We start from the raw sequence: 16,496 nt of genomic DNA on the forward strand, positions 1-16,496 counted from the left end.
TGAAGGGGTTTCCACGAACAAGAGGCTCAGTGAGAACTAGCCAGAGAGAGACAAAGAAAAGTGGGAGAGCTTTGTGTGACATCATGCTGCACCAATGTCCCGCCTACGCTAACTCAGGCTCTACGGATTTGGACAGATTGCGATCCGGGTCTCTTAGCAACGTCCGAACCCGGAGAGGTAGAGTCGCAATAGGACGAGCGGGTTCTGGAATCCCGAGGACCACTCTGACCAGGACAGTGGTCTCTAGGTGGCAGCGAGACCCAGCGCGGGACAGCCAGGAAACCCCCGATCTAGAGGAAGAAGAGGCTGCTGGAGAAAGAGAACGTCCAGAAAACACTCCAGAAGAGTGCGAGACGTTCGGGACTCGCTGACCTCTTTGTGAATGGACAGGGCGCGTATGCTAATCGCACATGACATTGGCTGGGGTGTTGCGGCATGTGCCCTCCCATTTCTAGGACATGTGTGGGAGATGTTGTTCATGTTCAGGGAAATCCATGCATTCGCCTGCTTTATAAACCCACCTGTGTGATCTGCTAGAGCTCCAGACACAGATCTCCTGCAGCCAGTGCCCCGGGTGAAGCATGCAGCAGCACACACAGCACTGGAGACAAGCGCACAGCTCCTGAATAATAGGCTCTTTGTGTAAAGAGGGCAAGGAATGAAAGCTGGGCTGAGCCGCTTAGCCTAGTACCTACTTCAGATGCACCGGTTACTGAGAGGCAAATGCTGGCCATAGAAGTGCACATCTTGGATACCGATCGTCTTCACGAGGCGATATGCAAGTCGGCTTATCTCCGGAAAATCGTGACTCTGGAGACAGTAACCGGGGACCTTGTTACCGTTATACACATTCTGATTTCCCCCTTCAAACCTTGCTTGATCTGCACTATGCTGAGCTCGGCAAATGTTTCTAATTTTGCTGCTAGCACCAGTTGCCCGTGGAGCAGGACACCCTACAGCCTGCGGGCCCTGTGCTTTCTCTCTCTGCTGCTGGGACTCTGTCAGTCCGGTGAGTTACCGACATCGCTTTATTCTGTACATGGGGCGAGTTAGTATGTGCCAATGGAGCAGGTGCCAAGTGCCAGGCAGCGCATCCCTCCTAGGAATAGTTTGGCTGGGATGATCAGAACTTTGCTTGGGCACCATTTCAATGCTATATATATGTGTAAAGAAATTGGTGTTACTAGAATAGGTTTTCTGATCTGAAATATCTACACGATTTGGGCATCTACAGTAATGCAGATGGAGCAAAAGTCTTTTTCACCATTTAAACAACCCAGATGGGGCACTGGGTAGTCATCACACTCTTCCGAACCTTCATCAGGTGCAGATGTACCAGGTGCCCTACACCTGGAAATGCTGTGTTGGTAACAGAATATAATGTATACATTATGCTAGGGCAGGTATATTAGGTACATCATAGGGTGGAGATCTCTTATTCTGCCCTTACGCAAATATAAACAAGACATTGAAAACCATTAATTATGTTGGAACAAAGGAAGCTACTGTGTTGGAGAAGTGACATTATCCACTTCTGCCACATCACGGTTTTTACTGTAACTTAAGCCTGTGATCTTGTAAGAGCAGCTCTGGATCTTGTTAGCTGGGGTTTTAAAGACTTCTTAGAACTCAGGTGACTGGCCTGGGTCTGCATCACTACCTCTTTTGTTCAGTCTCTTGTGTTAAACCACTGAGTGACAGACAAGTTCGCAGAGTATTTCATGTTGGCACAAGTGGCTCTTAACACCTTACATGTCTCATCTCAATGTGTCTCTCAAGCACCTACAGTCTACCGATAACCTTTATTATTATTACTACCTAAAAGATCCAGTAAGTCTATCGGCCAGCTTAGGTGTATCACTGGGCTACTATGGTCCTTACTGATGCATTTTAACCCTCGTTTTAGTAATCCCGTATGTCCAGGAATATACCTTCTGTGGCATAAAGTTTTCAGCTCTTGCGATAAATAATGTCTGTTCGATGCATATCTAATATTAAGAGGCAAATACAAAAGTACACATACAACCACATCTTACACAGTAGATTCTGCACCTGTTATTGTGCTATTTAGGGTTAACACTAGCAGGGCTCTTTTCAGATGAGCACTGATGGATAAGGAGAGAGATGCTGAGTGCAGTAAAATAATTACAAAGACACTTGCAAATAGTTCACAAGTAATGTATAGATGGCCATTCCACCATTATCTTTATGGCAAAGTTTGTAATCTTCAGATAGACTTTGTGTAGAAGAACAGAGTAGGGTGTACCTAGCTATAGAAGCTATAGTCCATAAAAACTCATTTTTATTTAATCTGTGCTTGAGCTAGCTATGGCCAGAGTCCACCTAGTTGTGTGCAGGTGGTCGTGGATGGACACTCTACCTAACTTTTTCCAGAGTCTCTTAGTCCTGGCAGGACACTCTACCGAGTTCTGTCTGGAGACTGAGTCCTGGCTAGAGACTTTATCCAGTTATATCTAGAGACTGAGTCCTGGCTGGAAAACCTACTTAGTTCTATCTAGAGATTCGGTTCTGACTTGAGACTGTACCTAGGTCTGTCTCGGTAGTACTAGACATAGCATACTGAGTAATATTATAAAATAATAGTATTTTTATACAAATCTTCTTTTGGAAAATGTAAATTTCCTGATGCTTGTCTTTTACATTTTATTTTTTAAAAGCAGTATAACCATATCCATATTTTTGTATCTTAACACAATTGTGAACCGAGTGTATAAGTTACCAAACTTTATTGGAAACATTCAAATGTGTTTTCTTGTTTTGACATGCGAGAATATGTGTACCACTATTATGATGTCATAGCAACTGATAATCATATAGTCAATTTTTGTGGCATCACTGGAGTGTTTTTCTGTTCAGTATACCTTTGACATTTTTTTACATTTACATGTTCAACTATGTAACTAGATGTGATGTGATGTAGCCAAAACCTATTTTATATTGCAAATATTGAATAGGTTGTAGACACGGTCTTGATACCATCTCATATAACTGTTTAAAATGTTCTCAAGAATGATTTTCACACCAGGTAGACAACATCCACCATAACAAAAGCTGAAGTGGTCTTTCCTTGGAAAACCATGTAGAGATCCCCATGTTCTCCTCCATGTGCATTAGACCTTACTGTCTGCATGGGACATCAGTGAGCAAGGTGGAAGCCTAAGTATGCACTACGCGGCTCTGATTGATGGCCCCATGGCAGGCAATATCTTGAGGTTAGCCCTTATTTAAAATATAATCCATTTATATAACCTGATACTTCAGTTTATCTTGGGGCAGATAAAGCCTGATATGCTCTTATATCGTTCCTCTCAGTGGTCCTATACATTCTGATACTCTTATGTAGCTCTAGTCCATGGGCAGATGCCTCCTGTATTGGCACATGTAAACTCTCCCCTGCGCCCCAAACTCCCATATGCCCCTTAATACTTTAGTCACAAATTGTTAAAACATGTAGGTACGTACTCAATGTTTGAGTGTTGATGAATCATAATACAAATTGCAGACACGATAAAAGTGAACACATGAATGCAGCCTGAACTTCCGTGAAGAGCCTGCCAGTAGTTTATTTTTGATTACAACAGATTATGTATCATTTTATAATCGTGGTAGAGATTCATATGCAGCACTAGCCAAACATTCAGTTCTTCCTGTGAAACAAACCCTGTGAGTCTCCATGTGGGGTGGTGTTTGTGGAGAGAGAACATTATTAAAATATCAGGTCATCATGCTGAGAATTTGGCAGCAAATTACCCTCTGTATGTGTGTGAGCCCCTTCTGATTGATACCTCTGGGAAATTTGGGATATGAAGCATCCATGAATACGTGTTACATGCATATCTGGGAAGTCACAGGCTTACATCCTGACTCTTAGGGCTTTTAATCCGGTCTACAGATCTTCTGGTAAATGGGCAGATTTCCAGGGACTAGAAAGTCTATCTCAATGAGACTATAAACCCCATCTCTAGAAGTCTATCTAGAATTTTAATGAGGAGTGTTAAGGGAGGGCAAGAAAACCACAGCCTTTAGACAGACCCTGGTTGGGGATAACAATAAGTGATGATTAAGGAGTCTCGTAATAGAATCTTTGTGATAGGCAGTTAAACGTTAAATATTTTACAGACCTCAGGATAAGGTTTTTTTATGAGTATGGCTATTTGTCCAAAACCCTCAGCTGCGTATAGTCACTTTGCTGTGACCCGGGTTGCAATTATAATAACAGCCACTTGGGAACAGTCCAGACAAGAATGTTTCTAAGAATTTTGTCAGCTGATTGAATAAATATTGCAGCCTGCTGGTCGCAGAACGAACAGGGCAACTTGCTTTGTTCCTCATTTTTATAGGTGATCAGTGTGTATACATCATTTCTAAAAGGATGTTTGCAGGAACAAACAGTATTTAAGTGGAACCACAGCTTTAAAGAGCTATTCGACACCACTTCATAAATAACATTGTTGTTCTTGTAAATACCATCTGTCCGTCAGGTGTGTCGGGAAGGTTGGGTGCTTTCTGTAAGCCGCGGAGAACTTTAATTACTTTAGTAAATGAGGCACATGCATTCATGGCATTTATGATCCGTGTTACTTGTAAATCGTATTTTATGGTTTCATCTTAAATCTCTGTTGGAGTCAAGGGCAGGTTGAAAGGCTGTCTATACGCTTCCGTATTGACCGCAATGTGTCAATACGCAATTTATATAATTGGGTATTGGTTGCTATTGAGATTTTTGTCACATTAGTGTCTCTGGAGCCCAGGGTTATGTAGTTTGCTTTCTCTTTCATTCCTGCTTTTAGGACAATAAAGAAAGAACCAAACACATTACGGAGTTGTGTACACAATATGTTATTTAACATATGAAGTCCAAATCAAATATTATTATTGCGTGATGTTTACACTGTGAACAGAATATTCTTAAATATTTCTGATGACGTGACCCTTACATCCTGGAACTAAAGCAGGTTGAATGCATGTGAGTGGATTTACACTGCATCAGTATTCCTATATCACTTCAGCCCATGTGTTTTAGAATGCTTGTCAGCTTTCTATATGCATCCCCCTTTAACCCGTTTGGGAGCCAATGGGGTGAGCATTTTTAACCCAGGTAAACAGGCATGGATAATTGGTTATTTTATGAGTTGACTTAAGAACGTGAAAACTCAACTGGATTTCAACTTTTGGCAGAGTAGTTGAAAGTAACACCAAAAGATGCTATGTTCTACTGATGTTCTGTAACAGATAACACTTGGCTATTGCTAATCTAAACTCTGCGCTGGCTAAGTGTCGCCAATGAAAGTCAGCAACAGGTTGGGAGCCATTCATTGCCCTTGGTGACACCAGACATCAAGGGTCGTAAGCAAACACAGGGTTGTTCTGTATATGTTTGCAAGTGAACAAGCAGCTTGATGGATTGCAAGCTTTGTCACTAAGCAGCCCTGATTTTAGAACTGGGATGTCCAGCAATCCTGTTTGCAGTCATCGAAGCCTGGAGCCCGACATTTCTTTCCTTAGTTTAAGGTTTGCATTTTGACTTTTTGCTCTTTTGCAAAATGCAGATTAGGCGAGGAATGGCACCACCGAGGAGCTACTATAGAGGCATGGAAATTGTATATTCTACAGTAAAGTTCACAGTGTATTTTTACTCCGGTTACAAGATTGATTTGTGGCAATAAAGGGTTAAATGAGTGTGTGTGTGTGTGCATATATATATATATATATATATATTTATTGTTTAACCCTCTAACGATCCATATAAGTGTTTCACGTTTTCAAGCTACCACAGCGCTCCCTAAAAATAATGATGGATACATAAATGGATGGACAAGCAGAGCAACCTTCTGTTATCTCATGTCCTCCTTGCAGTGAGATTTGCCTTAAAGTATTATGTATTATAATTATACTCACCTTTGATCCCTATCCAAAGGTGAAACCAGCACTAAGGAATTTTGAAGTGAAACCAAAACTGCATGTGATCACTTTATTTTCAGGTAGAAGTCAGCAATGATAAAGCTGTTTGTTCCTTGTGTGATATCACCTGGTGGAAAGTACTATGTTTTCGAAAAGTCCCCACTCTTAGATGCATCACCTTGAGCTTATTACAGAGGGGAAATATATTTCTGGGCATGCCATATTATATAGTCAGAGCCTGAATGCCCATTAAAGGGCCGGAAGAAAAGGACCAGTTTCACCCCAGGAGTTAAAGGGGCAGTTTACAATACATGCAGCATGTTTTACAGTAGATTTTTCTTATTTCAGAACAAGGGCTAATCATGCAGTCCACATCTTCTTTGAAGGATTGCTGGACACCAAGGTCCTACATGTGGATCTGAGAACTTTAATTCCGGTCAATACAGTGTCCACAACAACATCTGTACACATGCTGTCAACACAATGAGCACATGAAATAGAGCACCCAAGGGGTGTGGGCTGGGTAAAGGAAACCATGCCAAGGAAAGACCCCCATGTTAAGCGCTTTAGCCGATTATAAGGATTCTCCAACCCGAAGACATGAGATCCACTTCTCTTCATTAGGTCAAACTGTACCGAGGCTGTTTTTAATATTAGCTAAAAGATAACAATCTGAGAAGTCACGGGGAAAGTTAGGAAAATAGAACAAAATAATGAAATAGAGTAATAAATAACATAAAATGGAGAAGACATAAGGGGGATGCGAGTAGTGGGAGGCTATATAAATATTTGCCAGTGTTTTAAAAATCACAGGCTATATTAAATCTCCCTATATTAACTATTAAAGAGAACAGTCTTTTTAATGCTGTGTAACTTGTGATAACAGACATTAGTAAGTACCTCGGCATGCACAGCCAAAAAAGCATCTATACATTCATCCTGAAAAGGACTCCAGGGGTTAGATATCCTTTAACTATAAATTAGGGGGGGGGCAATGTATTGCGATACAATGCAAGAAGCCACCTGAGCCACTTTACACTCTCCTTATGCGAATAAAAAATATGGTGCTGTCCAGCGATGTGTATTACTAATCATATGCGTCCTTAGGAAAACCCATGATTAATTCATAAATTTCCTTAACTATGAGAAATCCTGAATGGCACTTTTCTTGTATAGGAAATTAAAATAAGTGTTGCCACCTGGCCATTAAGTATTGGCTGTAACTGAAGGCTTTTATGCAATGGACTGGAAGCCCTCTAGCAAATTGAGAGTTCAGTGTCATTTATTGACTCATCAAGTAGCGAGAGTTCCCAGGGATCAGCCCCAATCATGCCTACAAAAAGCTCAGTTGTATTGCCCCATTCATTCATGGTGGACCTGTCATCTGCAGAGACGGATTTACACTTCAGGTGCCACTAAGGTCATTGACCCCATACAGGCTTAAAAAACAGAAAAAAATAACATGTCATGATGTGAAAGGCACAATATCGGGAGGTCAACAAATGTAGTGTCCTTAGGCGCACAGTTCCTTTTAATGCAATCTGCGCTGGCTCAGTGTAAATGGACCGGTTAGGGAGATCAGAGATTAATCCTGTAACCGGCTCATTGAGCAGCAGCATACTGGGAGCCAGATCACCCAAGAGGGTGAAATAGTAGGGACTGCTGCCCCCAGGTACTTAAACTAGGAGGGACTGAAGGTCAAGTAGAGGTGGACAGAGTCAGGACTAAATGAGTGGAGTGAGGAGTGCTCTCACAGCACTCCTAAAACACATCAGTTCCCCTCTACTCTATGATATGGTTGATATAAATCACCAGATCTAACCAGACAAATTGTGAATACAAGTTGAAGATCTGTTGAATATTAAACAAAAAACTTTGTTAAAAGGTGCAGGTAACTTTATTTTTGTTTTAGAAACACAACAGGTACTTGCATTCTATAAAATCACAGATGTTTACCTATTGCTTAAAATATAGCTTTCTGTTAACTTTAATTTAGCTCTTTACAGAAGCTTGGAGATAATTAAAGGGCATCTTTCTTGAAAATTGTGTATAATTATGTTTTCATTTAAATAAAGCATTTAGTTTCACAGAAGTGCCTGTTTATATAAAACTCTGTTTTTGGCCGTTGCTTTCCTGGAACAGAGTTCTTCTGTAAATTTTCAGCTCTAAGCTCTCCATCCCACCACATCATATAATTTATTAACCTCATTTATGTTTAGCATGGTTAACATTATTAATATGGATCATGGATAGGCGAAGTGTCCGTACAACGACTCTAGTGTCAGTGGCAAGGTTTGTGAAGGTCCATGGAACGTCATTAAATTGTCCACCACAGACCCCAGTAATTGTCCTCCATAAGCAATGTTGGTGCCTACCCGTGGATAGATTGATAAATTCTATACTTTTGGGCACTTTCGTATTGTATAATGGATATCTTCTATATATTTTTTCCACTTCCCTCATTTTGTGACCCAGTGTGCTCACTTAATGTGTGAAATGGTCATTCAAATATGCAGTAATTACAAAGCCACCTTCTGTCTTAAATTAATTGGCTAGTCACCTTTTACAAAATCTGTGATACAGATGTTAAATAGGCATGCAAATTAAAGTGCTATCCCTGTAAATTTCGCAGAATCCGTGCCTCCCAAGAGGATAGTCCTGATTTTTGGGCACTGTCCCACCAAGCTGCCTCACTGGCCTAGTTTAGTAGGCATTGGGGATCATGGGCCATTAAGGAGATCAGAAGACTTCCCCTGACTGCACACTGAACTATGAAATCTATCAAGGAGTGTGATGTTGTAGTAAAGACTGCTGGGATATCATATAATATACCAGTGCTCTGCTTCGCAACATCGCACGCGTCCTTTCTAGATTTCTGCCTCTACGTGTCTGTAGTCCTGCGCCCAATGAAGGTGTCCCAAAGAATGTTAGGTATTATAGCAGCCAATATTCCTTCTCTTCTTGTAGCTCAACAGACAGCACATATGAGTTACAACGACATTTTTAGAATAAATTTCAAAGATGGCCACAGCTAGGAGTAGGCTGCCCTATATGCATCAATAACGACACTTTACCTATCCAGGGCTTTCAAGCTACAGGTAGTTTCCAGCTGCTAACGAGCAGCAATCTCTGCTCCTCCACCATAATATTCAGCAGCATATACTATAAAATTCTAAAACGTAAGGAACTTTTGGAATTGTTTACATCAGCTTCAAGTCACTATAATTGAAGGGTGTCTGGTACGTATTGAAGTTTGCAGTGCATCAGTTCTGAGCCATTTGGTTTTCCGCATAATACAGGCTCTGCATTGTTCACTAAAAATGTGCTATTTAGAGAGGGGGCTTATGTTACAAGTGGAAGGGTCTGTTTATAAAACTGCACTTATTTATTTTACGTATGCCATTGCAGATATGAATCAGCCACCCACCAGCTCCCAATAGTATCTTTCAGGCTTCTGGCTAAAAATAATCTCCTTCTTTTTAAAAGAAATGGAAAAAATGGTCTGTTTATATGTATTTCATTTTTTTTTAAAAGCTCATCTTTTTTTCTCACACATATTTTTTTTAATCATAGGGTTTTTGAGCCAGGCAGATATGGTTATCTTCAGAAAAAGTAAGAGGAGAAAAGCTGAGATCACAGCAATAAATATTTCTGCCTCCCATGTTCACCCGCATTTATTTCACCGTTCTATCATTTCTTTTTCATTGTAACTCACTCCTCCTTTCAGTTTGGCCTTTCTTGATCAACGAAGCAACCAGTCACTGCCTGGACAAAAATATTTTATTATATTTTACTCACATTAATGATATATAATATGATTTTTTATTTAATTAGAAATATACAAAAATACTTAAAACCCCCCTTGTCCTTAAAGTATAGAATAATATGTGTGGGTATGCCAGATAAGAACAGGGGAAATTACAGTTGAGCAAAGACAAGACAAAAGTGTGAAATTGCTCTTGTCCTCCAGCGTAAAATAACCTTCTTTCCGAAAAAGGTTAAGCATGATGAGAAAGACTGTTACAGTAATGAAAAATACATTGAAATCCTTTTTCCCACTGCGATTATGTATCAAATATAGAGAAGATTTAATAAGTGCTGCCTGGGCTAACAATTCGGAGAGTTTAATTTTCTTCTTACAGCTTGATAAGCCCAGGCTTTACATTTAATAAAACAAGAAATGCTATATAAAATCAATCTTTTTTGTAAGCTGTTTCTGAAAAGTCTTTTTTTTTTAATATATAAAAAATAGTCTATATACGTGCGCAGCTGGCAAAATAGTTGACAATTCACTCTTTACAAATCAGCATCTAGTGCATATGAGATAAATTACTGCTTTCAGTTACTGGGGGTTTTAATGTGGTTTAATAGAGCGGTGGATAGTTGCTATGGTTACTTTATTTGGTTGAGATATAAAAACCCCATATACAATAAACCTAAAGTAAATGAATGCGTAGCCGATTGGTTGGATCATGTTAAATCGTCGTCGATGTATCTTATTTTTGCCATATATCCTGAAGGATCTTTCTTTCCTTACTCAGGTTTTATTGCGCCCTCTGTAGAGTGACAGGGGTGTTGTATTATCTTCCTCTTGGGAATAATCATTGATTTTATTCTGCTATAATAGTATATACTATTTGCAGTAAACTTTATAGCTTTTAGGTCACTTAAGGCAAACTGCTGCCCTTTAGGTGTAGTTGAATTATAAACCCCTTAAATTTCAACCAGCCTCCAAGATTGGCGGCCAGTCCGAAGCACTTAAAGGCGAAAACGTGTCTCGGCTTGGTTCTCTTGTGTGGAAGAAATCTGCTTTGCATAAATCTCAGCAAAAATGGATCTTAAAAGCAGGATGATAATATAGACTTTTTTTCTCCAGTTCTGTCACAAGCAAGCCTAAAAAAATGTCAGATACCGTAGGACGAGACCTTAAGTTTGCCTGACCTTCTGCCCTGGGAGAAGGGGGGGGAGTGAGTGGGACTCAGTGGATTGTGTCTTTTTGACCTTCATAGACACGTATTTATTTTTTCAAGCATTGAGATCAAGTCCGCATTGACTTGCCCAAATATAGTGTCTGGAATATACATGTCTTAACTTTATGTGTGGGATCAGTGTGAAATATTTCTCTGTAATGATATAAGCAACAGTAAACATGTCCAGACCAGAGTGTTTCTTAGTAGGACCTCACCGAAGAGCAAGCTTTGTCCATTCGATAAACATGTTATCACTATATATTGTCACCATACTTTTAACTAACATCGGGAAATGAGGACAGCATTGTGCTAGATGCCAAAACGCTAGTAATAATTATGATAATGGCAATTTAACCTTTGGCTGCAGTATGGTACATGCAGTTAAATAGAGTCACCATGTGTTTTTTATATGTGATATGTGAAATGTCAGGCCTCTAGAAAAGACCTTTAAAAATAAATGTCATTTAAAAAAAAGTTTCCATATTTCTCAAATATTTATTATTTTGTTTTGTTCAAGTGGAAACTGATTTCCATGCAGCAATATTTCATTTTGCAATGTAGGTGGGACTTCCCACATTCCACAAATTATATGGTAACTGCTTTCCACTTGTTTTTCCACATCAAACATATATTACAATGTTAAAAGTTCCATGGATACTCTAATACTGTGTGAACGAAAAAAAGATATTTACCCCCTGAAAACGCCATGTTTTTTTTTATAACCAACCCTGAAAATATTAGAGGGACAGTCTACAGTCCCAAACAGCTTCTCCAACCTTTGTGTAAGGACAGTGGCTTTATTTTTTCTTACAGGTAAAGAATGCATATTAAAGTATTTAATAAGGACTTTAATATGCATTTTTTACTGAATGTACTGTATAGGACCCTAGACTATATCTTTAATCATCAGAAAAAGCCATGACCCCCAACATCTCAGGTGTCCAAATGGAGACCCTTGTGTTGGGGTGTGTGGTAGGTAGGAAGCTGGAGTCATAGCCAACTGCCCACCTTTTCTTGATATCCACCTCATGAGACCACGTGGGAGCGGCAGTGAAGCACAGTTCTCCATTGACTTCACAGCTCTCTGGGCTGGTCAAGGGAAATCAGAGGATCTCCCCAATCTACTGCCCGCTAAAGTGGGATGGTATGTGGGCCAGTGGGACAATGTCTGGAAATCTGGGAATGTTGCCTACATCGCATGAATACCATGACAGGCAAGCAAATACTGGGGTATTTTCATAATATCTGACTGTTTTCCCAAGTGTCATGTTCAAGGCCTAAGAAACTGATATATTCCTGGCAGATAACATCTGGTAAAATACATTATTATGATAAGGCATCTGGCAGCACTTACCCTTCTCCTGAGCACCATTTCTTGTTACTGAAAATGTGTGCTGCATGATATCCCCAGTGAACGTTTTAGCAGAACTATTCTAGAACAAGCACACATCAGGCCATGTAACAATACTAGTACTATATCCACGTTATGACATCACCGTATTCTGGTGACTCCCATTTAATTATTTTATTCTAAATTATCTAAACAATAATGTAATAATGAACATAAAGGGACAGTCTAAGCTTCCATATAGCCCAACCACAGACCACAGAATACATATCAAAGTACTTACCTGTTGAAAATGGTGCAACTTCTCCACCACCTCCACTGTCCACGTTTTACTCCAGTTTTAGTTTCTTGAAGCAATCAATCAATATCAGGAAAGCTACCCCTTTGAAATCATTGAGAGCATTTTCTGCGCATGTACGTTGAGGGATCTCATTAGACAGCCTAGCTGCCGTTGAGTTTGTATGCATGCTGAAATGTAAATAGCTGAGGGGCATCGAAAGAAAGCAAATCTGTAGAGGGATTCTCATGAAAACATGCAAAAAGTGTTATTTTAAGGCGACGCTCAGCTGCCATATGAACTAAAACTCATGTGTTCCATGGAGTGTCTCCTTAATAGTTTGGTCCATTACAAGGTCTCATACAAAAGCAAGCTGGCTGCACTATATCACTTTCTGTACTCTACAACAGAATTTTAGCATAGCATTTTGGTCTCAGTGTGCAGTTCTTTAATCTGCATTGTACATAGTCCCCAATGCTGAGATAACGCTTGTAACACCAAAAACTATATTGAGGACAAGAATTTTCCATGATCAGTGCACTTATTGTCCAGTCTCACTATGTGTCCCATTTAATACCAGACATGGAGTAGCAGAGTAGTGACGATTGTGATGGCATATGTGGACACTTTGGACTATGTGAGCAATATTGTCATTAAAGCCCAGTCTTTTGTGAGTAGACAACTGTAGACAACCAATTTTTATCCAGTAGTGGTAAATCACACGGGTGGTGACCCAGGCCTGACCCATTGCACCACCCCCAGCCAACCCCTCCAGAGCTATGAGGTCATATCCCGTGCTGTGCCCCTAAAGCATGTGCATCATTGGATTAAGCATTTAAGACTAAGCCAGAAAACGTCATTGCTCAAGCCAGCAGAGATTCCAGTAGTAGGTTGTCTAGGGCAACGGAACTAAGGTAAGTTGATGTGGCCGTGATCGGGCTCCCAGATGGGCTGTAGCCCAATCGACTTGTTTGGGAAGATCAGAGATTTAAGTAAAAGTAGCCTTCTCATTTTCCTATCTCACACAACCTTCTCAGGCAGTTTACTGGGTTATTACATTTCATCCCCACCAAGTAGGATGCATAGCATGAGCCAGTTATATTTTATAGATAACAATTACCATATAGGACAAGGCAATTATAATGGATACAGGTGGATAGTTATCCATGTGAAATAGGCGAGATGTGGTAGTACCCAGGCCTGGACTGGCCTCAGTGGGCAGTGTACTTTTTGACTCTCATCACACTTACCATAAGCGCTGCTTTGCAACTGATCAAGTGGTTTAGTGCGTGGCCTCCCTCAAATAAATGCAATAGTCTAGCCAGGCGTGTAAGACTGTAGTGCCTGGCGGGTGTATGTACATGTTTAATTGGCCACTGGCTTTAAAGTGCCAAGGTTTTTTCCATTCCTTTACCAGCTGCAGTATTTAATAGAAATGCTGCAGCCACTTGCCTCAAATTTCATTCAGTGTTCCTTTAAAAACTTAATAAAACTTTCATGCTGCCAAAATACCATTGTACTTTCACTGCTCTATTTTTAGAATATTACAATACTTTTCTTTCCTTTATACCTTTTATATTCTGTTAATTGGATCCTCAAGCACCCATTTGCTTGGTTAATTGCAATTTTGGAGTATATTTTTGGAAGGACTTTAGTGGCAGCTGGAAAGTTGCTTCATGTGACTCTTACATCACTTGTGTATAAATGTTTTATAATGCTGTGTATTTGTCTAAAGCTCTGCTTAACTGGTTCACTTTCTATCTTGCAGCGGAGAACAGGTGTTCCTCTTCGAATGCAGCTACGTGTACAAAATGCCTTGCTCTTGGCCCAGAATGTGGATGGTGTACTCAAGAGGTGCGCACTTTTATGTCTCTTGGCTGAAACATACGTTATGCTGTGTATGATCATGTACTTTCCAATAGTGTTGTCGTTTTACCTAACTACACAATTAAAATGGTACTATAATACGTCTTCTAAGGGAGAGACTTCTTGTGGGGATGGGGCTATCACCAGAGTGTCGTTGTGGGAGGAAATCTTGGCAGCATCAGGGAAAGTGGGAGTTGAGTATCCTGGACATAGATAGATGGGTGGGCATGGTCACACACAACGCTGTCCTGGCCAGAGAAAGAAGAATCTGGAGACTCCAGGTCAGACCTGGAGGATGGGGCAATAAGGCCCATCTATCACGCACCCCTTTCACACATTTGAAGCCAGATCCATCTCCTCACCTTTATCAGCTGCTATATTCAGAAGCAAGTGTACTCCTTGCAGCCAGCATATTCAGGAAGCTTCCAAGTGCGATTCTACCTTATCTCTTACAGTAGTAAGCCCTCCCCAGGTCCTGCAAGGATGGTCTTCTGGGTAGACGTAGCCCAAAAATTCCCAGGTATGGTTATGGTGATTGCAGGAGAAACTGTAAAAGAGCCATGAGATGTAAGGTTATCAGGTTGATGGCGTACATACAACTCGCAGGCTTTTGAATCATAAAAATGTAAGCGTAATGAATATGTGCTGCATATTTCCACTAAAGAAAACTGTTGAAATGATTGTTCTTTTGATTCTAATCACAGTTTAGCTCCGGTTCTCTTACATATTATTTCTTCCATCTCGTGGAAAAAATTCTGCTATTTTTTGGCCACATAACACCACTTTTTGTATGTGTGCTATCTTCTAATTTAAGAATTCGTTGGTAATCTTTTTTTAAAAAGTGATGTCATGTTTTGGAACGTTTTCACCACTTGAAATGTTGTTACTGATCATGTATCATTAGCAGTGTTTTAAAGCCAGTCAACCTATTACGTAATGGGCCTAGCTGTCTATGCTTTGTTAAGTACACTTCCTAGGAACTTTGTTTTTTTTTTATTTTAGGTCCATTCTTTTTGGGGTTCTGCAGTTAATTATATTGCATTCAGCAACATGTCAACCTCCACTACCTCTTAGTTGTTATTCGTCCAAAGCACAAACATAAAACTTTGGGGCCCATTTCTCTAGAAGCTGAGATTGTTTACTGCATATAAGTGTATCACAAGGTTCTACAGCCATAAAAGTCACAATGTGTATAGAAACAGTAAAAATTGGCTTTATAGATTTTATTAAATAACAAAACTACACGGTTCTTGTTCAAGATGCTGTCATTGCGTCATGATGTCACATAAAGCCCTGCTTCCATGGTAATGCTTCTAACCACATCCCTTGAAATAAGTACCCTTTCTTGGCCAATACCAGGAGGTATGGTACAAATGCTTGCATATAAACATTCACTATTTGGACACCAACAGGGACTTTATTGGCATTGCATTCTAAATACATACACCTTAAAATGCAGTTGGTCCCCCCTTTGCAGCTATAACAGCTTCCACCCTTCTGGGAGGGCTCTCCACAAGATTTTGGAGTATTTCTGTGGAAATGTCCCCCCATTCATCCAGTAGTGAAGGCCTGGCTCACAATCTCCGTTCCAGTTCATCCTAAATGTGTTCGATGGGATTGAGGTCAGGGCTCTGTGTGGCCAGTCCACACCAGACTCATCCAAATGTGTCTTTACGGACCTTGCTTTGTACACCACTATATGGACAAACGTAATCGGGCACACTTCTTGTTTATTGAAATCAGGGTTTGGGCTAGGCCCCTTACTTCTAGTGGAGGAAAATCTTAATGCTTCAGCATTCCATGATTCCAAGAAATGCTATGCTTCCAGTTTGAGGAAGGCCCTTTTCTATTCCAACATGACTGTGATTACTGCGTACAGTTCTGGAGACCCCATCTTCAGAAGGATATTGACGCATTGAGGAGAGTTCAGGGGAGAGATACACAAATACTAAGTGGTGTGCAGGACAGAAATTATCAGGAAAAGTTAAAGCATCTTAATATGTATAACTTGGAGGAAAGAGGAGAGTGGGGGATGCTATAGAAACATTTAAACACTTAAAGGGATTTAACAAATGACAGGAGGCAAGCTTATTTGAAAGGAGGAGCAATGGTC

The 16,496-nt window shown here is 40.3% G+C and overlaps 1 protein-coding gene across 1 annotated transcript in view; it reads left to right on the forward strand.

Annotated features, from left to right (window-relative positions):
* Positions 1 to 364: 364 nt before the first annotated feature.
* The window catches only part of ITGB8 (integrin subunit beta 8), a 44,986-nt gene continuing 28,854 nt past the window's right edge, over positions 365 to 16,496 (forward strand). Inside the window, exons 1-2 of the mRNA XM_053467579.1 lie at positions 365 to 1,009; positions 14,286 to 14,371. Of these exons, the coding sequence (XP_053323554.1) occupies positions 724 to 1,009; positions 14,286 to 14,371 (372 nt within the window). The 5' untranslated portion in view covers positions 365 to 723. The remainder of the gene's footprint in view (positions 1,010 to 14,285; positions 14,372 to 16,496) is intronic.

This window comes from Spea bombifrons, chromosome 5 (genome assembly GCF_027358695.1).
Source record: "Spea bombifrons isolate aSpeBom1 chromosome 5, aSpeBom1.2.pri, whole genome shotgun sequence".
Classification (NCBI taxonomy): domain Eukaryota; kingdom Metazoa; phylum Chordata; class Amphibia; order Anura; family Pelobatidae; genus Spea; species Spea bombifrons.